This window comes from Mobula birostris, chromosome 12 (genome assembly GCF_030028105.1).
Source record: "Mobula birostris isolate sMobBir1 chromosome 12, sMobBir1.hap1, whole genome shotgun sequence".
NCBI classification, from domain to species: Eukaryota; Metazoa; Chordata; class Chondrichthyes; order Myliobatiformes; family Myliobatidae; genus Mobula; species Mobula birostris.
The window spans coordinates 84,342,358-84,365,917 of record NC_092381.1 but is presented as its reverse complement, the minus strand read 5'-3'; the positions used below and the strand labels follow the sequence as shown (position 1 = coordinate 84,365,917).

The 23,560-nt window shown below is 42.8% G+C and overlaps 1 protein-coding gene across 1 annotated transcript; it reads right to left on the bottom strand.

Annotated features, from left to right (window-relative positions):
• Nucleotides 1-11,867: 11,867 nt before the first annotated feature.
• LOC140206381 (tumor necrosis factor ligand superfamily member 6-like) lies at nucleotides 11,868-16,279 on the bottom strand. Its single transcript, XM_072274750.1, has 4 exons — nucleotides 15,933-16,279; nucleotides 15,805-15,841; nucleotides 15,245-15,292; nucleotides 11,868-12,425 (listed from the first exon to the last, which is right to left on the bottom strand). The coding sequence occupies exons 1-4, from the start codon at nucleotides 16,170-16,172 to the stop codon at nucleotides 12,022-12,024; spliced, it is 729 nt and encodes a 242-aa protein (XP_072130851.1). The 5' UTR covers nucleotides 16,173-16,279; the 3' UTR covers nucleotides 11,868-12,021.
• Between the last annotated feature and the right edge of the window lie 7,281 nt (nucleotides 16,280-23,560).

Sequence of the window (23,560 nt, the reverse complement as noted above, 5' to 3'; positions counted from 1 at the left end):
CAGAATAAGAAGGAGGGCTGAGGAAGAAGTACAAGCTGGAAAGTGATTGGTGAAGCCAGGTGGGTTGAGGAGGGGGAGTAAGTAAGAAACTGGGAGGTGAAAAGGGAAAAATGTAAAGAGCTGGAGAAGAAGGAATCTGATTGGAGAGGAGAGTGGTCCATTGAAGAAAGGGAAGGGGGAAGGAAAGGGCACCAGGGGGAGGTCATAGGCAGGTGAGGAAAAGAGGTAAGGAGGGGCCAGAGTGGGGAATTGAGGAAGAAGGAAGGGGAAGGGAAAAAATTACTAGAAGTTGGAGAAATCAATGTTCATGCCATTATATTGGACACTATGAGGTGTTGCTCCTCCAACTTGAGAGTGGCCTCATTGTGGCAGAAGAGGAAACCATGGACCTGCATGTCAGAATGGGAATGAGGATTGGAATTAATCCAGGGTTGGAGAGAAGGCATGGAGGAAGGGGAGCTCTGTTTCCCCATCGCTTTTTTTGTTAGCACTTTCTCCTGATGTCTAATGAAGATATCAGGAACAATTTTGTTTATAACACTTGGTTCTGGTCTCACCCACTAGGGAAAAAAAAAGAGATGAAAGATAATCAAAAGCTTTGGTAATTATAAGTCTTGAAATGCTCTCTCAGTTTGGTCAGCGGCTGGGTGAGGACCCAGGGAAGTGTTATCTCTGAGGAGAATGAGAATTGACATATAGGAAATGAAGGCTCCATCAACCATAGCAATGGGAAAGATGTTTGGGAGCTTCCTCCAGACTTACTGCAGGTGGAAGAATATCTTCCATTTTTTGCAGGATCTGAGTCTCAGTGACAATGGTATTTAGATTAGTGATCATGTGCTACTCAATGGGAGTAGTATGGATAAGAACCTGAAGGACAGCATTGGGCCTGCTTCTCTGCTTTATGACTCTATGATTCTACAACCAAGGCTATCATTCATTTCCCTTGAGAAGATGGCAGGGAGCCACTATCTAAAGCTTTACACTTCATGCTCCACCAATGCTGCTGATTAGCTTATTGCGGGATATGGATGAGTGACAATACAGGAAGAATAATATATCTTCAAATCAGAATGGGTGATTGGATTATGCAGAGGGGATGTTCCTTGTGCTGTCAAGCAATTCCTTGATGCAATGCATTTTACAGATGGCACACGCTGCAGATGTATGCTGAAGAAACTGAAATTTCAGGTTGCCAACCAAAGAATGGTGCTGGATCTGAGATGATGCCAAGCTTCTTGAGAGTTCTTTGAACACTATTCATCAGGCAAATATCAACATGATATAATACAATATGCTCCTGATTTGGATCCTTTAAATGGTGGAAAAGTCTGAGGATTCAGGAAGTAAGTCATTCACTGCAGGGTGCCCTGGCTTTCTTTACCGTAAGACCATAAGGCCATAAGATATAGATGTAGGCCATTCAGCCCATCGAGTCTGCTCCACCATTCAATCATGGGCTAATCCAGTTCTTCCAGTCATCCTCACTCCCCTATCTTCACCCCATACCCTTTGCTGCCCTGGCTGATCAAGAACCTATCTATCTCTGCCTTAAATGCGCCCAGTGACTTGGCCTCCACAGCTGTTCGTGGCAACAAATTTCACAGATTTACCACCCTCTGACGAAAGTAATTTCTCTGCATCTCTGTTCTAAATGGATGTCCTTCAATCCTGAAGTCATGCCCTTTTGTCCTAGACTCCCCTACACTGGGAAATAACTTTGCCATATCTAATCTGTTCAGGCTTTTTGACATTCGGAATGTTTCTATGAGATCCCCCCTCATTCTCCTGAACTCCAGGGAATACAGCCCAAGAGTTGCCAGCCAATGCATGTAACTTCCTTGTAATTCCATGGGCTCTTACCTCGCTAAGCAGCCTCATGGGCAGCACCTTGTCAAAGGCCTTCTGAAAATCGAAGTACACAACATCTACTGCATCTCCTTTGTCTACCCTGCTTGTAATTTCCTCAAAAAATTGCAGTAGGTTAGTCAGACAGTATTTTCCTTTCAGGAAACCATGCTGGTTTTGGACTATCTTGTCATGTGCCTGCAGGTACTCCATAATTTCATCCCTAACAATCGATTCCAATAACTTCCCAACCACTGATGTTAGACTAACAGGTCTATAGATTCCTTTCTGCTGCCTCCCACCCTTCTTAAATAGCAGAGTAACATTTGCAATTTTCCAGTCATCCGGTACAATGCCAGAATCTGTTGATTCTTGAAAGATCATTGTTCATGCCTCTGCAATTTCTTCAGCTACTTCCTTCAGAACCCGAGGGTGCGTTCCATCAGGTCCAGGAGATTTATCCACCCACAGACCAGAAGCTTCCTGAGCACCTTCTCAGTCATAATTTTCATTGCACCTACTTCACTTCCCTGACACATTTTGAATGTCCAGTATACTGCAGATATCTTCCACTGTGAAGACTGATGCAAAATACTCATTCAGTTCCTCTGCCATCTATGCGTCTCTCATTACAATATCTCCAGCATCATTTTCTGTAAGCCCTATATCTACCCTGAACTCTCTTTTACCCTTTATATACTTAAAAAAGCTTTTAGCGTCTTCTTTGATATTAGTTGCCAGCTTCCTTTCAAAATTCATCTTTTCCTTCCTGATGATCTTCTTAGTTCCCTTCTGAAAGTTTTTAAAAGCTTCCGAATCCTTTATCTTCCCACTAGCTTTGGCTTCCTTGTATGCTCTCTATTTTGCTTTTACTTTGGCTCTGACTTCACTTGTCAGCCACAATAGTGTCCTTCTTCCATTCAAAAATTTCTTCTTATTTGGAATATATCTGTCTTGCTCTTCCCTCATTTTCTGCAGAAACTCCAGCCATTGCTGCTCTGCTGTTCTTCCTGCTAGTGTCCCTTTCCAGTCAATTTTGGCCAGTTTCCCTCTCATGCCATTGTAATTTCCTTTATTCCACTGAAATACTGACAAATTGGAATTTAGTTTCTCCTTCTCAAAGTGAACTCGATCATATTGTGATCACTGTTCCTTAAGGGTTCCTTGACCTTTCTAGTTCCTAGTGGGCTCAACAACAAGCTGTTCTAAAAAGCCATCCCTTAGACATTCTACAAATTCTCTCTGCTGAGGTCCAGTACTAGCCTGGTTTTCCCAATCCATTTTCATGTTAAAATCCCCAATGATATCATGACATTGCCCTTCTGACACATCTTTTCTATTTCCTGGTGTAATTTGTAATCGACATCCCGGCTGCTGTTTGGAGGTCTGTATACAACTGCCATTAGGGTCCTTTTACCTTTGCCATTTCTTAACTCAACCCATAGAGACTCTACACCTTATGTCATCCCTTTCTAATGATTTAATATCATTTCCTAAACACAGGGCCACACCACCCACTCTGCCTACTAACCTATCTTTCTGATACACTGTATATCCTTGGACATTCAGCTCCCAATGGCAGCCATCCTTTAGCCAAGTTTCAGAGATGGCCACAATGTCATACTTGCCAATCTGTAGCTGAATTTTAATAGTGTCCATTTTATTTCTTATGCTGTGTGCATTCAAATATAACACTTTCAGTCCGATATTTACCTCTTGTTGCCATTGTCTGCATGTAGTTGGTCCCGTGAATCTTTTGGTTAACAGTAGCCAGCCAACCAGTACCCTCACCCAGGCTGTTGAAATTGTGTAATTTGACAATAGCGTTGCCCTATAATGTCAAAGACAGATAGCTGACCCTTCCCCTGTTGGAGATATCATTGCCTACCACTTTAGAGGCAGAAAGGTTACGTGCCACTTCTCAGCCTATGCTTGAATAATGTGTAGCACTTGCCGCGTTCAGACACAGACTGCTTCATTTTCTGAAGAGTACTTGTGTAAATGAATGCTGTGCAAGGATCAGTGAATATCCTCACTTCTGACTTTCCGATGGAAGGAGGTGAAGGAGCAACCAAAGGTGTCTGGGCCAAGGACAATTTGCTGAAGAACTCCAGCAGTATCCTGTAACCAAGATGACTGGCCCCCAAAAACACAACCACTTTCCTTTGTGCAAGTTGTGACTCCAGCTGGTGGACAGACTGGCTCTAATTTCCATTGAATTCTATTTTGGCAGGGTGACTGAATGGCACATATTATTATTGCCTTGTCTCTGGGATTCAGTTGTTTGATCAATGATGGGACCAAAACAGGAATGAGCTTTGGAGACAAGTTATTCTGACAAAGCCCAAACGAAGCACCAATGATCAATCTCTATGGAATAAGTGCTGCTTGATACCACCATCAAGATCTTCCACCATCTGAGGGTAAATTATTGACAAAGTATCAATTGATGGATTGATTAAGTTGTAATATTTTGAAAATAGATTATAACTGGGCAATCCTCCATTTTGCCAGTGGAGCAGCTTCTCTAGAAGCAAGACTAGAACATAACAAACTAATAGCAGAAGATAAAACATTGAACAGTATAGCACAAGAATGGGCTTCTCGACCCACAAAGTTGGGCCGGCCTAATTAAACTAGGTTATTAAATGCCTAATTAAACTGATCCCTTTTGCCTACACAAGGGTCTATACCCCTCCATTCACTGCACTTTCATTTGCCTATCTAAGACCCTCTTAAATGTCTCTATTATATATACCACCACTACCACTCCTGGCAGTGCAATCCAGACACCCATCACTCTCTGTGTAAAAAAAAATGCTTCTTCACACATCTCCCTTGAACTCATCCTGTCTCACATTAACTGCATGCCCTCTGGTATTAGACATTTTGACCCAAGGTGAAAGACACTGTTTAATTATCTATGAAATCTCATAATTGTATAAACTTCTCATAGTTCTCTACTCGGCCTCTGTCTCTCCAGAGAAAAACAACCCAACCTCTCCTAATAGCACATGCCCTCTAGCGTCTGGGTAAACTTCTGCTCCCTCACCATAACATCTAATCCTAAGGGTGAACCAGAATTGAATATAATGCTCCAGACGCTGACCTAACTAGAGTTCTAAACTTCCTAGAGTAGGCCACCTCACCCCTAATGAGTGCACCACCAGTTGATATTTTCCCCAGGCCTAAACTCCTCCTTTGTGCCAGATCCCCATTGCCTTCAATATCCCAGTCTTTCAAAAATGTATCAACTTCTGCATTAAATGCTTCGAATAAATTAGCCTCTACACCTTTCTGGGATAAAGAGCTCCAGAGATTCTCTACCCTCTGTGAAAAGAAATCTCTATGTGCTTCACCTTTAAATGATCAGCACCTTGATTGGTTCCCAATCATGAGTGTTAAGGACTACAATAGAGTATTGCCCTTTCTGTATTTAGGGCACTCTGCCAGATTTTGATATCATTCAGGGTGCATCAAATTTCTACTCTGCTCTTAGATTTACTTGGCCCATATCTGACACCATTCGGCCCTTTCTTCATCTTACTGCCTCCATCTCTGGACAGCCTGTCTATTGATAACTTTACAAACACACTGATGAAACTTCTTCTCACCCTGTCACATGCAAAAATGTTATTCCCCTCTCAGTTATTCCAATTCTGTGTGCATCTGTTCTCAGGATGAAACTTTCCATTCCAGGACATCCAAGATATCCTTTTTTTTCAGAAAATAGGGCCTACCTTCCATCAATATTGATGCTGTCCTCACCAGTACCTTCTCCATTTCCCACACATTTGTCTGCACCCCACCTCCTCCCCATTCTCACATAACGGGGGAAGAAAGATCTCCATCCCAGCACTTTCCCTGCAACCATGACATGCATTTGGAGTTCCTCCTCTACATTGGTGAGATGTGACACAGATAGGGGAATTGTTTCATCGAGGATCATCCACAACAGGGGTGTCTTCTACAATAGCCAGAATCTCCCAGTGACCACTCATTTTAATTCCACGTCCCATTCCCGCACTATCCATGGCCGTCTCTATTGTCATGATTAGGCCGAGCACAAACTGGAGGAGCAACACCTCATATTCATCTGGGTAGTCTCCAACCTGATGGCATGAATATTGATTTTTCTAGCTTCTGCTAACATCTTACTCCTATTCCCTTCACCCTTTGTTTTTCCTCATTATGCTAGTCCATATTCCCTTCTTTTCCCCTGCCCTGCAATCATGACCTGCCCATCACCTCCCTCTAGCTACTCACCTGCTTCCCTTTAGTCCATGGTCTTCCCTTTAGTCCATGGTCAGATCCTATCTGATCTGATTACTTCTTCTTCAGCCCTTTCCCTCTTCCACCAATCCTCTATCAGTTTCTTACATCATTTTCTTTCATCCCCTTTCCTCAACAATCTAACTTCCCTCTCATCTGTATTCATCTGCAGGCTCTCCCTTCTCCCTCTTTTTATTCTGGCATCTGCCCCCCTTCCTTTCCAGTCCTGACAAAGGGTCCTTGCCCAAAACACTGACCATTCATCCTACCCTCCCTCAGATGGTGCCTGGCCTGCTGAATTCCTCCAGCATTATGTGTGTGCTGCTGAAGATGTGTCTACATTGTCACCGGCATAGAACAGACTAATAAACTGGAATGTGTCAACTTTAAGAAAGAGTTTGTGCTGGAACTTCTGAAAAGCAATAGAATAGATAGGCAAACACGAGGAAATCTGCAGATGCTGGAATTTCAAGCAACACATAAAAATTGCTGGTGAACACAGCAGGCCAGGCAGCATCTCTAGGAAGAGGTACAGTCGACGTTTCGGGCTGAGACCCTTCGTCAGGACTAAATGAAAGAAGAGATAGTAAGAGAATTGGAAGTGAGAGGAGGACGGGGAGGGATGGAGTTAAGAGCTGGAAAGTTGATTGGCAAAAGGGATATGAGAGGATCATGGGACGGGAGGCCTAGGTAGAAAGAAAGGGGGAGGGAGGAAGCCCAGAGGATGGGCAAGGAGTATAATGAGAGGGACAGAGGGAGAAGAAGGAGAGAGGGGAAAAAATATATATATAATAATGATAAATAAATAAATAACGGATGGGGTATGAAGGGGAGGTGGGGCATTAATGGAAGTTAGAGAAGTCAATGTTCATGCCATCAGGTTGGAGGCTATCCAGACAGAATATAAGGTGTTGTTCCTTCAACCTGAGTGTGGCTTCGTCTTTACAGTAGAGGAGGCTGTGGATAGACATATCAAAATGGGAATGGGACGTGGAATTAAAATGCGTGGCCACTGGGAGATCCTGCTGTCTCTGGCTGACAGAGCGTAGGTGTTCAGTGAAACGGTCTCCCAGCCTGCGTCGGGTCCCGCCAATATATAGAAGGCCGCATCGGAAGCCCATCCTCCCCCTTTCTTTCTCCCTGGGCCTCCTGTCCCATGATCCTCTCATATCCCTTTTGCCAATCACCTGTCCAGCTCTTGGCTCCATCCCTCCCCCTCCTGTCTTCTCCTATCATTTTGGATCTCCCCCTCCCCCTCCCACTTTCAAATCTCTTACTATCTCTTCTTTCAGTTAGTCCTGACGAAGGGTCTCGGCCCGAAACGTCGACTGTACCTCTTCCTACAGAATAGATAGGCTCCCGGGGCCAAATGGGATATACTCCCAGCTACTACCGGAAACAAGGGAAGTGATTGCTGCACCTTTAACAGTAACTTTTGCATCATCACTGACCATGGAGTGGTCCAGAAGACTGGAAGGTGGCAAACGTTATTCCTTTGTTCAAAAAAGGTAATAGGGATAATCCTGGGAATTATAAACCAGTAAGTCTGACGTCAGTGGTGGGTAAACTACTGGATCCAGGGAAAATTGGCTGTGAGTCAGAATTGGCTTGCCCACAGAAAGTAGAGAGTGGCAGTACTCTGCTAGGAGATCTGTGACTAACGGTGTTCTGCAGGAATTTATTCTGGGCTCCCTGCTCTTTGTGACTGTTATAAATGACTTGGTTGAGGAAGTGGATTAGTAAATTTAAAGATGACATGAAGGCTGGTTGTGCTGTGGATGGTGTAGAAGGTTATTGTAGGTTACAATGGGACATTCATAGAACATAGAGCTTGGCCAGGAAATGGCAGATGGAGTTCATTCAAGATTGAACATTAAGGCAAAAGTAAGGTTTACTAGCAGTGTGGAGAAACAGAGGGGTCTTGGAGACCACATCGATTGATCCCTCTGCAGTTGCCTCACAATTTGATAAGGTAAGTAAGAATCGATATGGTGTGTTGACCTTCATTAGTTGATGAATTGAGTTAAAGACTGCAAAGTAATGCTGCAGCTCTTTAAAACTCTGGTTAGACCACATTTGGAGTATTGTGTTGCCTCATTATAGGAAGGAAGTGGAATCTTTAGAGAAGGTGGAGAGGAGATTTCCTAGGATGCTGCCTGGATTACAGAGCATATTTTCTGAGGAAAGATTGAGCTAGCTAGGGTTTTCTCTCATTCCAATGAAGGAGGATGAGAGGCAATTTGATATAGAGACATGGATAAAGGAATAGCCAGCTCTTTTTTTTCCCAGGGTGGCACTGGCTGATATGAGAGGGCATACTTTTAAGGTGATTGGAGAAAATTATGGTGGGGGGAGGAAGAGGAGGAATCAGAGGCAGGTTTTGTTTACACAGAGAGTGTTAAGTGCATGGAATGTACTGCCAGGAGTGGTGGTAGAAGCTGATATGTTAAGGAGATTTAAGAAACATTTAGATAGGCACATGGATGAAAGAAAGATATGGTTGTGTGGGAGGGATTGTTCTTAGAGTAAGTTAGAAGGTCAACACAACGTTGTGAGCCAACGGGCCTGTACTGTCTGGACTGTTCCGTGTTCTATGTTCTGCACTCAGGTACAGGGCTGTGTCCTTGTTGGGGAAATGGAAGCATATGGAAACTCCTCTTCCCATCATTTTGTTTGAATGCTGGACACTATTCACGCATGGCTGCTTGTGACAGCAATACAGAGCTTTGACTTTAACCATTGCTTATGGAACTAATTGGTTCTTTCTGCCGTGGGTGGCTTCTATGGTTTTAGTCATTTTCACTGCACTTTCACTAGGCTGCCATACTATTTTTAAATATTACTGTAGCTGCTTCAAACATGTCCTTCTATCTTCTCCACTGAACCATGTTCAGTCGTGTTTTGAAGGCAATGATATCCAATGATATGTGTCTATCAAAGGAGGTGTAAGGCACTCCTTCCCTCCACTACCCTGCAGGTCACCCTTGGCCAAGGTGTAGCACCTGCTTAGCCCTCCAGTCAGAGTCATGTGAAGCCATGGGAGCAAGTGGTGGATATCAAAGGTCCTGGTTATGCGACCACTGACGTCAGGCAGACAATCACTGAAGAGAGTTGATAATGGCTGGGGTCACCCGTCTTGTAGCAGTGGTCCCAAACCACCGGGCCACAAAGCATGTGCTACCGGGCCACAAGGAAACGATACGATTTGGCGACATGAAACGATATGAGTCAGCTGCACCTTTCCTCATTCCCTGTCATGCCCACTGTTGAACTTTAACGCACGCGAGGTCATCAGTGACCCAAGACGCAAATGACCCAAGACGTGCAAAGGAATGGGTCCGTGACCCATTTGTGAATGTCCCCAGTGAATCATCCATGTCAACGCAGGAAAAAGATCAACTCCTCCAGCTTGCAAATGATGGTAGGCTGAAAAGTATGTTTGACATAACATCTCTGCTGGCATTCTGGATCAAAGTCAAAGCTGAATATCCTGAGATAGCCACGAAAGCACTGAAAACGTTACTTCCATTTCCAACATCATATTGCTGCAAAGCGGAGTTTTCTGCAATGATTGCAATGAAAGCTAAATTGCGGTATAGGCTAGACATAAGGAACCCCCTTCGAGTATCGCTGTCTCCCGTCACCCCTCGATAGGACCGTCTTGTTGCAGGGAAACAAGCCCAGGACTCCCACTGATTGAGTGATATTGATGTGTTGCAAAGATTTTATATGTTCATACGAGGAAAATATGCGCTGTGTGTTTAATATCCAAATGTAAGGGTTTCTTCTTTTATGTTACTGCTAAGGAGAATAAAATGGCTTCTCTGTACTGTTAACTGCTGAGACAGTGGTTCTCTATAGCAGTATGTTTGGATTATAATTAGTGATAACAAGACTTGTGTTCATTTGTTAACCAATTGGGATAGATGTTATTCTTTCTGTCTGTGTGAAAGCTGTTAGCTGCGTGGGCTTTGGAGAGAAGGCGCAAAGAGGATGAAGAGAGAAGAGGTGGCTTGAGGAGATGGTTGCCGGACCGGCTGGGCCTGGGCTCGGGGCGGTAGCCCAGGGGTCGATGACAAGCGAAGGAGGATCAACGACAGGGAATCCGAGAGCTCCAACGTTTGTGCACTGGACATGTTTATGAGATTATTGGCGCCTTTTATTTGTTTTCCCTTTCTTTTGGTCTCTACTAACCCCATACTTAAATATAAAATCTTAATCGTTTAACCGCACATTGTGGACTGAATGTTATTTCGGGGTACTGATGTTACACAGGGGACACAACACACAGCATCCACCCAAACTTGATTACCCAGTTTGGCGGGGCTGAAGGCTGCTCTCCCCAGATGGAAGCGAGCTGAGCGAGCCTGAGGCTTGCCAGGGGGCTACACAAACATTACTTAAAATGTTATGATGCTATTGACTTATAAGTGACTTAAAATTCAGTGGTCGCCACCCTCCAAGCTGCAGACCGATGCATTGCCGCAAAGAATGCAGCGGTACAGCAGTAACCGGAGCACACCCATACACCTTTAAGAAAAAAGCCGAAATAAACAATCTAATTAATTAGCTGCCACCCGACACGTAAATGTCGGCCCAGATCAGAGGCGATTGCCGACTTATAGTTGACTTATCACCTATATTCTGGTCGTGATTAACAACCCCACCCCCACCCTGGTCGGCCGGTCTGCAAGAATATCGTCAATATTAAACCGGTCCGCGGTGCAAAAAAGATTGGGGACTCTTGTTGTAATGACACCGCCCGGAAGAAGACAATGGTAAAGCCGCTTCTGTAGAAAAATTTGCCGAGAACAATCATGGTCAAGACCATGATCATCCATGTCATACAACATGACACATAATGACTGAATGATATACAAGGGATTTACTGAGTAAGGAGGTTATAGATCATGATAGTGTACAGTTCCTTTGTTGTATCACTTCAGCTGATGAATCTGATCTGAATCTTTCCCATTTAGCACAATGTCAGTGCCGCATAAACGCGATGAAGCATGTTAAGTTGGAACAGTTTCTACAAGGGTGGTGCTGTGGACATTTCTGGTGTTACTAGTATGTGTAGAACCACCTGTAACAAAGCTACTAGTGTGAAAAAGGTACAGATAAATTTGTTTTATGGTACAGTACTGCTTTTCTTAGCACCTACAATGAGTACATTTCGTCAATTGTGCCTTCAGGACAGTTCATTCAGTAGTGCCGTTACTGAGCCATTCTTAGTTGTCGGGCATTTGTTATCCTCTTCCCCCAATGGTCCTTCAACATGCTGGAACACTCGGTCTTCAGGTGAGGGAGGACCGGAGTTCTTAATCACTTGGTTTCAGTCCCTGTGTTTGACCTCAAGCCCTTTGAACTGCAATGCAGTTTGTTGCTTGGATTTGAGCCTTGATTGCTTGAATCAACTTTCACAGCATGGTGGTGAAACCAAAGCACAAAGAAAGCCAATCAGACATCTTTCCACTTTCCATTTTTATGTTATATTTTCAATTCATAATCACTTAATACACAGTTAATATTTCACAATGCCTTGCTAACATTGTTGTGGCCAATAAAATTAAACTTGCAGTGTTTCTTCTTATCTCTATATAAGATTCCAATTCCAAATATGCAAATACATTCATATCCAAGCAAATGCTTGACAAGATGAAATTTTCCAAATGCAATAAGTACTATACATCAATATCACATAACTGTAAATGTTATTTTCAAATATAATGTTTATCCTCACCCTTATCAATATATATTCTATCAGATTGCACTACATGCTTGACCAAGGCATAATATTTCATTGACAATATTATATGAAGAAAATAACTTAAAAGCTTACTCAGGTGAACAGACCTATGATCCATAGGCACAGGAGGAATTAAAAGTAACCAGCAGAAACTAAAGCTTATGTAATCCGAAAAAAGTGTGAAACTGATCAAAATTAACTAATTCTGGATTTGACACATTCACTAATATACGATCGCCTTTGGATAACTTAAATATTCCTGTTTGAAAACTATTTCTTGACCACAAATTTTCCTTCTCAGCACAGTGCAAGTTGCTACTGACAGTCATTAGACGAAGAGCTACTGGATAGCGATCAGTTCGCTTGAGCACATTCTGTTGCAGCACTGTGTCTGGTTTGCATTCTGTGCCTCGGAAGTAGATTTTGGAGTAAATTAAGAAGTAGCCAGCTTCGCTAATGATCAACGAACCTTCTTTGTAATGTAATCCACTTGTGAAGGCATTGTCCTTATTGGCATCCCATAGGAGTGTGCTTGAACTCTTGGCGGAGTACATTCCTTCAAATAAGAGATTGCAAATAAAGTATTACGGACAGAAAGCAAATAGGACATATTGTCATGAGAAATTGAAAATGCATTTCATATCCCAAACAAGAGAAAATCTGCAAATGTTGGAAATCCAAGCAACACACACACACAAAATGCTGGAGGAATGGGTCGAAACGGGCTGAAATGTTGACTGCACTTTTTTCCATAGATGCTGCCTGGTCTACTGAGTTCCTTTTTCCTAACAAAACTAATATGAAAATTGTCCTTTTCTTAGCATGCTTCTTATGGTAAAATAACAGGAATTGAAATACGATGTTGGAAAGTGTATGATTATGTACTTTGGCAGAAGAAATAAATGGGCAGTCTACTATTTAAATGGGGAGAGAATTCAAAGTTCTGAGATGCAACGGGACTTGGGAGTCCTCGTGCAGGATACACTTAAGGTTAACCTCCAGGTTGAGTCGGTGGTGAAGAAGGTGAATGCAATGTTGGCATTCATTTCTAGAGGAATACAGTATAGGAGCAGGGATGTGATGTTGAAGCTCTATAAGGCGCTGGTGAGACCTCACTTGGAGTACTGTGTGCAGTTTTGGTCTCCTTATTTAAGAAAGGATGTGCTGACGTTGGAGAGGGTACAGAGAAGATTCAGTAGAATGATTCCAGAATTAGAGGATTAACATATGAGGAACGTTTGTCCACTCTTGGACTGTATTCCTTGGAGTTTAGAAGAATGAGGGGGGACCTCATAGTAACATTTTGAATGTTGAAAGGCATGGACAGAATGGATGTGGCAAAGTTGTTTCCCATGATGGGGGAGTCTAGTACGAGAGGGCATGATTTAAGGATTGAAGGGTGCCCATTCAGAACAGGGATGTGAAGAAATTTTTTAGCCAGAAGGTGGTGAATCTATGGAATTTGTTGCAACGGGCAGCAGTGGAGGCCAAGTCATTGGGTGTATTTAAGGCAGAGATTGATAGGTATCTGAGTAGCCAGGGCATCAAAGGTTATGGTGAGAAGGCGGGGGAGTGGGACTAAATGGGAGAATGGATCAGCTTATGATAAAATGGCGGCGCATACTCGATGGGCTGAATGGCCAACTTCTGCTCCTTTGTCTTATGGTCTTATGGTCTTATTGTGTTGTGTTCCTTCAATTTTACTGTTACAAGTTTATTAAATGTCCTTTTCCCCCTCTGTCTCATTTTAATAATATTAAACTTACTCTCCTTTATATAATTCTTTAGATTTGGTTTCTCACCTAAAACACTCAAAAACTTCTACAGATGTACCATGGAGACCATTGTGATTGGCTGCATCATCATCTGCTATGGGGGTGGGGGTGTTGCTACTGCACAGGATTGAAGTAAGCTGCAGAAAGTTGTAACATTAGTCTCCTTCATCATGGGGACTAGCCTCTACAGTATCCAAGACATCTTTAAAGAACAGTGTCTCAAGAAGGCAGCGTCCATCATTAAGGACCCCCACCATGCAGGATATAAACCTCTTCTCATTGTTACCATCAGATAGGAGGTACAGAAGCTTGAAGGCACACACTCAGTGATCAAGAACAGCTTTTTCCCCTCTGCCATCCAACTTCTAAATGAACACTGAACCCATGAATATTTTTTATTTTATTTAACCTCACATTTTTTATTTATTTCTGGTTTTTCACTGCTTATTTTAACTTAAATATTTAATAAACATATGAATAATTACTATAATCCAGTTTTTTCTATATTTATCATGTATTGCATTGTACTGTTGTTGCAAAGTGGACAAATTTCACAACATATACCAGTGATATTAAACTCGATTTTTGATGTGACAAGGCCTCTACCAATCTTAACAAGAAAATTGTTCTTTTTCTCCCTGAGAGGATGGGCACAATGTTAAGCAGGCAAACACAGCAGCCATTTTACAACACTGTGTCAGCAGCCAAACCGGGGATTAATGAATAATCAGCTTTTTTCTGGTTTGATCCTCCTTTGGTAGCCACCTCTATTGCATTTGAATCACCAGAGTAGGTGACCAGAGACTTTGTTTGTCTCATCTGAAAACAGACGCCTCAGTATTACTTACCGAGGACACAGCTTCTCAGTGTTATATATTATCCACTGTCAGAATGATAAGCTGAATCCCTTCACACCACTCCCATAATTTTACAATCAAAAGACACCTCCACTAATGATACAACTTTATTTCTGCCCCTTTGTAGCTGGGATGTCATGTTGCAACTGAACAAGACCAGACATCAAATATTGATCTCCCAGCTATAAGACTGAATATAAGCTGGGCAGGGTGCAAAGATTTATGAGGACATTATCAGAACTAGAGGACTTGAGTTATAAGGAGAGATTGGATAGACTGGGACATATTTGCCTGAAGTATCGGAGGCAGAAAGGTGACTTTATCAAAACACATAAAATCACAAGAGGTCTAGATAAAATGGATGGTCAGAGTCTTTTTTTAAAACTAGAGGACATGGATTTGAGGTGAGGGGGGAAAGATTTAAAAGAAACTTGAGGAGAAACTTTTCAATGTAAAGGCAATGGGTATGTGGAACAAGTTGCCAGAGGAAGTAACAAGCATTGGTAAAGACATTTAGACAGGTATGTGAATAGAAAAGAGTTTAGAGGGATTTTTGCCAAATACAGGAAAATGTGATTATCTTGGATAGACAATGGGTGCAGCAAGGACAATGTGGGCCTGTTTCTGTGCAGTATAACTATGGTTCTTTTTTAAAAAATCTTCTTTGATTTGAACTTCCATGCGATATTTTATCCCAATTTCTTTCCACCAACCCCAACCATGTACCCAGGCAAATCACTAACCTGTGAGGTGTGCAGCAACCGTGGTCTGTTTCTTAACAATTGGAGCTCCTATAAAGAAATATCAGAGTTAGAGGCAGAAGAATACAAGCACATGTCTATAGAATCTCTATATTCTCAGTAAAAGAAAATCTCTTCTGGTGAGACAAAAAAAGTTGCTACAGATGAGGAGCATTTCAAATTGAAATTGAAAGTTACTTTCAATGTGAGTTTCATTCTCACATTGATTAAAATAAAAGGTGAACTAAATGCTCAGGCTGTTCCTGCTTCATTCAGTTCATTTTGAAACTCGTGTATAGTATTCATATGTATAGTAACTTTACCTGTAGAATCATGTTATCTTTCTACACATCTTTCAATATCACTTTGCATCCAAATCAGTTCACATTAGCTTTCTCCTTGTTGTATCTTGAAATGTGTGTGTATTATCAGGTTTTAGAAGTAATAACATTATGGGTAACAGGTTCTCATAGATCAACTTACTTGCTGCCAGACTTTGAAATAACGATACTTAGGTATGAAGTTCTGTTTATACATGAAATTTAAAGCATTTTTCTACTCACCAACCATCTTTGCTTGTGAGCTTTGCTCTTCTTGATCCTGATAATAAAGAAGAAAAAGATTGCTTTCAAATTCTGGTTTTAAGTCAATTAAATTTGTCTTTCGGTTTTACAATAAAAGAAGAATGAACCTTTTGGATTTTCTTGAATTCCATTCTGAGCTCTATGATGTAGATTGTTCCAAGTAGCAGACATGCCAATATTACTAACGTCAGGATCAGAATGACAGCAGTACAGACTTTCTGCCAGTCCCTCGTTGGCTTCTTTTGCCTTGGTGCAATTGCCGGGTGCATTGTACCCATGGGATTACAAGAAAGATTCAGGTTTGTCCCCACCGTGTAAACCTGTGGTCGTCGGTAATCAGCCTCCATTGGCAATTTCGTATCTAAAGCGCAGTTAGCAGCCTTCTATATGTGGTCCTTCTAATCCGGTACAGTATTCATGCATTAGACCAATGTCGAACAATTCACTGGGTCTCCGTCTCTCGTGCAACTGCTGTGTCACTCTGTGTGGGAGTTTCTTTTATACAAAGCCCAATCAGTTAGCAGGTCCACACTTGGTCGTCTTCCTCCTGAAGCAAATGGAAAGCTGCCAGGTAAGTTTCCATCCAGTCAAGATGACACAGAAAGTCTAAATATTCCACCTGTTGCCTATAATTTTCATTTTCAATAACCGAATCAAACCTATAATAGCAGAATTTCCAGACTGACTCTTAGGACCACCCCCCCGCCCCCCCCCCCCACCAAACCACATGTGAAACGTTTAACTCTGCCTGAAGTGAGAATGCACTGCAAAGACTATTTTTGTTGCTTCCTGTTACCTCCTGCACTGTTTAATTAAGTGGGTGATTTGCAACTCTCCCAGCCAACATAAAACGTCCAGTGGATGTAAAGATCATCTCATGAAATAGAAAACCTCCAAATATGAATGCAGTGATACGACGCAAATTTGTGTTAGATCTGTGTTAATTTTGAAGTTAAGGCAGACAACATACTTTACATTTTAGTTCTCCTCCCATTATACCTGGATATTTCAAAAATTACTTAAAGGGATGGTTTATGTCAACAACTTCTTCACCATTGGAACATTCACCTGGCATAGGGGGCCATGCCTTCTTCTGTCGAGACAAAAACTTCCACTGCCAGGATCTCCTCCGATGTTAATGTATGAATGTGCAGCTTCATTTCTTACTCTCACTCAGCTAAACTGAAAGAAATGAGCTGTGACTCGTGGGTTGCAAGAATAGATTGATTACATAATCTGGTCTGACAGTTCAGAAGTATGCTATCCTGTAGCCTGTCCTCAGGATCAGACATTATGCTGGTGTACCAACTGCTTTCAATTGATGGTGAAGAGGTGAAGTAGGTTTATCTCTGGCGTCATGACCAATACCTTTCCCTCAACCTACATTATAAAACAAATTATCCAATTGACACTGGAAGTTTGCTGTGTGCAGATTCTGAAAGTGGCAGAAAAGCATTGCATAAGTGCAATTCCTTTTTATTTACACCTAGCCAGGGAAATTTTTAAACAAGACTGCTCTATTTCATTTCTGAGCAACACACACACATGCTGGAGAAACTATGGAGGGAAATGGACCACCAATGTTTTGGGTCAAAATTCTTCATCTGGAAAGGAGGAGATAGCCAGTATAAAGATCAGGAGTCAGGAGGTGATAGGTAGTGGTAGGCAGGTGAGGGAGGGAGGAAGGGAGAGAGGGATGAGAGTGGGAATGATGTAAGAAGCTGGATGGTGACAGGTGTAAGTGACAAAGGGCTGAAGAAGATGGAATCTGACAGGAGAGGATCATGGCACATGGATAAAGGGAGGAATGTGGAAGTGATGGACAGATGGAGAGGAGGGGAGGAGAAAGATAGAAGGTGATGGGGCCAGTTGGATCATGAAGAAAAAGAGGGAAAGGGACAGAGCTTCCATGCTGTGTAGCTCTTTGACCCTATACAGAGATTGGTTACCAGAAGTTAGAGAAGTCAATGTTCACGCATCAGGTGGAATATGAGGCTTTGCATCTAATATGTGTTTAGTTTTCACCTGACAGTGGAGGAGGTGGTGTAGGAATCCTTTTCATTTTGGCACAGGTTGAAAATGTTGCTAATACATCTATGTTGCTCTTTAGTCCAGGTATCCTCAGCACACTGATTCTAGGGCAGAAGAGCAGTAAGTCTTGGTATGAATCAAGGACAAGGAATTGTGAAATTGGACAATAATGTTTCACTTTCCCTGAGTCACAGTATCCTGACCATTGTGCAGTATAAAATGAGATAACCCTACTGTACAAAAAGATGCAATGAGATGTGGCTGACGTGCATCTCGTTGGCTAATGTAAGCTGCTTCTGACAGTAGATAAAATACAAGAGAATAAGAAGGGAACGTTGGCATATAGGTGAGAGAAAATGGATTGAAAGTCTTTAGGGAATAAGAGGGGAGCAAGGACTGCTGGGAACCAACATTACACAGTGGACAAAATGGACTTCTGTGTTATAATCAGTATCTCAGCAGGTAGTGTAAGTACACAATGGTCAGCATAGACCCAGTGGACTGAAAGGCCTGCTTCCAGTGGGCCATGCTTTATGACTTTAACATCATTGACACCATTTCAGGTGGAGATTGATGAAGCCTGGATTGGAAATATTTGACAGTTATTCAAGAAAGGGGACTTTGAAATATTAAATAAATTAAATTCTTTCCAGTGGCTGGCCAGACAGTACCTAGAGATTTAAGGTGATTGTCAAAAAAGGAGGATTTTGTTTAATTATTGAGTTACTTGAATTTGCCCTTTGGAATAGTACAGGCCCTTCGGCTCACAATGTTGGCCCACCATTTCACCTACTACAAGATCAATCTAACTCTTCCCTCCCACATAGTCCTCCATTTTCTTTCAACCATGTACCTATCTAAAAGCTTCCTAAATGCCCCTAATGTATTTGCCTCTACCACCATCTCTGCTAAGATATTCCATGCATTCACCATTTTTTGTTAAAAAAAAGCTTACCCCTGATATCCCCCAAATACTTCCCTCCAAAATTATAAAATTATACCCCCTCATATTAGGCCACTGTGTCCTCGGTGAAAAGGTGCTGACTGTCCACTCCATCTATGTCTCTTAACATCTCATACAACCAAGTCACCTCTCATCCACCCTTGCTCCAAAGAAAAGAGCCCTAGCTCATTTAACCTTTCCTCATAAAACATGCTCTAATCCAGACAGCATCCTGGTAAATTTCCTAAAGCTTCAACATCTTTCTTATAATGAGACGACCAGAACTGAACACAATATTCCAAGTAAGGACTAACCAAAGTTTTATAAAACTGAAATATTAGGTTCTCTAACAAATGACTCTGCTCTCTTCAACTGATCAATATGTCGTCTCCAGGTGACATCAAACATCATCTCCGCTATGCCGGAGAGTGGTCCAGTTCTGTCCTTAAATCTTTCGAAGGACTCACTTTTGATCATCTCTGTCATCCCTCACCAGCACTGCTTGTTTAGGAGTGAAACATTGAATCTTTTTGTTTGAGGAGCTTCCATTCAGGGCCCCAAACAGTCCTTCCAAGTGAGACAACACTTCACCTGTGAATCTTGTTTGTTGTGTCTGATGCTCTCAATGTGGCCTCATCTGCATCAGTGAGATCCGTCATAAATTGAGGAAACTGATTCACTGAGCACCTCAGCTCCATTAACCCTAAGTGGAACTTCCTAGTAGCCAAACAGTTTAATTCTGATTCCCAATCCTGTTCCAACATGTCAGTCCACAGCCCCCTCTTGTGCCAAGTCAAGGCCACCCTCAGGGTCGAGGAGCAACACCTTATATTTCATCAGGGTGGCCATCAAACTGATAACATGAATATTGACTTCTCCTTCCAGTAAAATGCTTTTCCCTCCCCCTCCCCTCTTCTTCTATTCCCCACTCTGGCCTTTTACCTCTTCTCACCTACTTATCACTTTCTCCGGGTCCCCTCCTCCTTCCCTTTCTGCTATGGTCCACTCTCCTCTCCTATCAGATTCCTTTTCTCGAACCCTTTACCTTTCCCACCCACTTAGCTTCACCTGTCACCTTCTACCTATCGTCCTTCCCCTCCCCACTTTTTTTTATTCTGGAGTCTTCCACCTTCCTTTTCGGTCCTGAAGAAGGGTCTCAGTCTGGAATTTATATATTTCCACAGGTGCTGCCTGACCTGTCGTGTTCTTCCGGCATTTTGTGTGTGTTGTTTTGGATTTGCAGCATCTGCAGAATTTCTCTTGTTTTCATTTTGTTTCAGCTGTTAGTCCTGCCTACTCTTGAAACTGGGCTTAGGAGATCCAAGTGTGAGCACAAGGGATGACCCAGGAAAGCAATGCTGGTAGGTTGTTGGTTGTGGAGTGTGCTGCACTGTGATATCAAGGAGGAAATTGTTGAGCTTCTGATTCAGTGTTAGTGTAATAAGTTCCACTGACAGCGTGTTCTTTAGACTCTGGACAAACCTTTCCACCAAGCCACTTGTAGCTGGTTGGTACGGTGCAGGTGTAATATGTCTTATTCCATTCATTTTCCGGAATGACTGAAACTGTTCTACAATAGACTGTGGTCCATTGTCATTGACTAAGTTTTCTGGAACACCAGTCCTTGTGAAGGGGCTTCTAACATATCAAAGATATGTAAAACTGTAGTAGAGGCGAATGGGAACACATCTGCCCACTTTGTAGCTGAATCCACTGCTACCAAGAAATTTGTGCCAATGAGTGATCTGGCAAAATCCACATGAGTCATTTGCAGGCCATTCCCAGAGATGGAGAGGCATCTTCCAGACTGTTGCCACCCCAATCAGTGCACAGCAAGCTGCTCGATCTGTTGATCTATCCCAGTCGACTAGAGCCAACACTTTCATTTTGACGACGCCTAGATGACCAGCATGTAGCTCCTCCAACATTTCAGCTCTCAGCTTGCATGGTGCAACAACGCTCCATCCCACGTACAGCAAGCCCCGTCAAGGACAATTGCATTCTGACAGTAGTAAAAATGAAGGAAACAGGAATTTCCACTGCACATTCCAGCTATGCTGGGTGGCCATGCAGACCTGAGACAGTGTGGAGCCTTTTTCTGGTTTCCCTTTGGATCATCCCTGCCATATGCATGAGGGAGAATATGTCAAGAACATACTTGAATCACAGGGGGCACTTGAACATTCAAATACATAAAAGCATACTCACATCTCAACATTTAACCTCCTCGATTATAGATCCCTCAATACCCTCACCCAACAGATGACCATCAGTCTCAGTCTGGAATGCTGCACGTCTGCTAGCATCAACAACAACTTGCATCCATATATGCAGTCCTGATGAAGGATCTCAGCCTGAAAAGTCGACTGTTTACTCTTTTCCCTACCTGCTGCCTGGACTGCTGAGTTCCTCCGTCATTTTGAGTGTGTTGCTTTGGATTTCCAGCATCTGCAGATTTCCTCTTGTTTGCATTTATATAGCATCACAGGTGTGATGAAGCACTCTAAGATGCTTCATAGGAGTGTTATCAAACAAAACCTACTAACCCACATGGAGAGAAATTAAGACAGGTGAAAATTTCCTTAGAATTATTTTTGGGTTTCTACTATAGTGTTTCCCATAAAATAGTAAGTTGTTTCTTGATTTCCTCCTGACTGGAAGGTGTTAAATTAAATAGTGTAGAAACTGAATACCCTATAGCATTAGCCCTCTACCCTAACGAGGTGACGCATCCAGCCGCCTGTCCCACCTTACCCTCCCAGCCACTCCCAGATCTTGCCCCTTCCCTCTTGGCTGTATATTGGGCCTCTAACCTCCCTCCAGGCTCCTGATAGCCTCTAGTTTCTTGCCTGCCTGCACCAGAGGATTTCAGCTTCTCATCGGACCAAACAAGACAGAATCTGCAGAAGCTGGAAATCCAAGCAACACACACAAAATGCTGGAGGAACTCAGCAGACCAGGCAGCATCTTCGGCAGGACTGGAGAAAAAATGCTGAGGAATAGATTTGAAAGGTGGGGGTAGGGGAGAGAGAAACACCAGGTGATAGGTGAAACTTGAAGGGGGAGGGATGAAGCAAAGAGCTAGGAAATTGATTGGTGAAAGAGACAGAAGGCTATGGAAGAAAGAAAAAAGGGGAGAAAATGGAATCCTCCCCCCCTCCCCATTTTCTTTCTTCCATGGCCTCATCAGGAAGCTACAGTCAGTGTGGGTCATAAATAACATATCTCCCTCACCAGCACAGCTCAAGGCTGCTAGGCTCACTCTACAGCAGCAACTGCATGGCTAGACACAGCGCAAACACCATCTATAAACTCGCCTGTGCAACAACTGATTTCAGCAGAATCTCAGATGGTGTGAGGCGGATCATCTAGTTGAGTGGTATCGCAACAATAACCTTGCACTCAACGGGGAAGTCAAGGGAACACATGCCAGTCCTCACCAAGGGAAGGATGAGTAGTTTCAAGTTCTCGTGCGTCAACATCTCTAAAGGTCTATCCTGGGCCTAACATATTAATGCAATTACAAAGAAGGCATGACAGTGGCTATATTTCATTAGGAATATGAGGAGACTTGGTATGTCACACTTAACCCATGACCACGGTTGTAGTCCAACCCAACTTCAGTGGAAAAAAGCCTGCTTGCACTTACCCTGCATATACCCCTCATAATTCTGCATATCTCTATCAAATCTCCCCTCAGTCTTCTACGTTCCAAGGAATAAAGTCCTAACTTATTCATTTTCCTTATAACTCAGGTCCTCCAGACCTGGCAACAGCCTTGTAAATCTCCTCTGCACTCTTTCACCCTTGTTTACATCTTTCCTAAAAGGTAGGTGACTAAAACTGCATACAATACTCCAAATTAGGCCTCATCAATGTCTTATACAACTTCAGCGTAACATCCCAACTCCTATAATCAATACTTTGATTTAAGAAGGCCAATGTGCCAAAGGTTTTCTTTACAACCCTATCTACCTGTGACACCATTTTCAATGAATTATGAACCTGCATTCCCAGATCCCTTTGTTCTACTGCACTCCTCAGTGCCCTACTGTTCACTATGTACCCTGGTTGGTCCTACCGAAGTGCAAAACCTCACAGTTGTCTGCAGTAAATTCCATCTGCCAGCTTTCTACCCATTTTTCCAGCTGGTCCAGATCCCGCTGCAAGCTCTGATAGTCTTCCTCTCTGTCCACTGCCTCCCCAGTCTTGGTGTTATCCTCAAATATGCTAATCCAATTAGCCATATTATCTTCCTGATCATTGATATAAATGACAAACAACAACAGACCCAGCACCGATTCAATAGACAACAGACAATAGCTGCAGGAGTAGGCCATTCGGCCCTTCGAGCCAGCACCGCCATTCACTGTGATCATGGCTGATCAACCACAATCAGTATCCAGTTCCTGCCTTATCCCCATAACCTTTGATTCTGCTATCTTTAAGAGTGCTATCCATCTCTTTCTTGAAAGCATCCAGAGACTTGGCCTCCACAGCCTTCTGGGGCACAGCATTCCATATATCCACCACTCCCTGGGTGAAAAAGTTTTTCCTCAACTCCGTTCTAAATGGCCTACCCCTTATTCTTAATCTGTGGCCTCTGGTTCTGGACTCACCCATCAGCGGGAACATGCTTCCTGCCTGCGGCGTGTCCAATCCCTTAATAATCTTATATGTTTCAATAAGATCCCCTCTCAGCTTTCTAAATTCCAGAGTATACAAGCCCAGTCGCTCCAATCTTTCAACATATGACAGTCC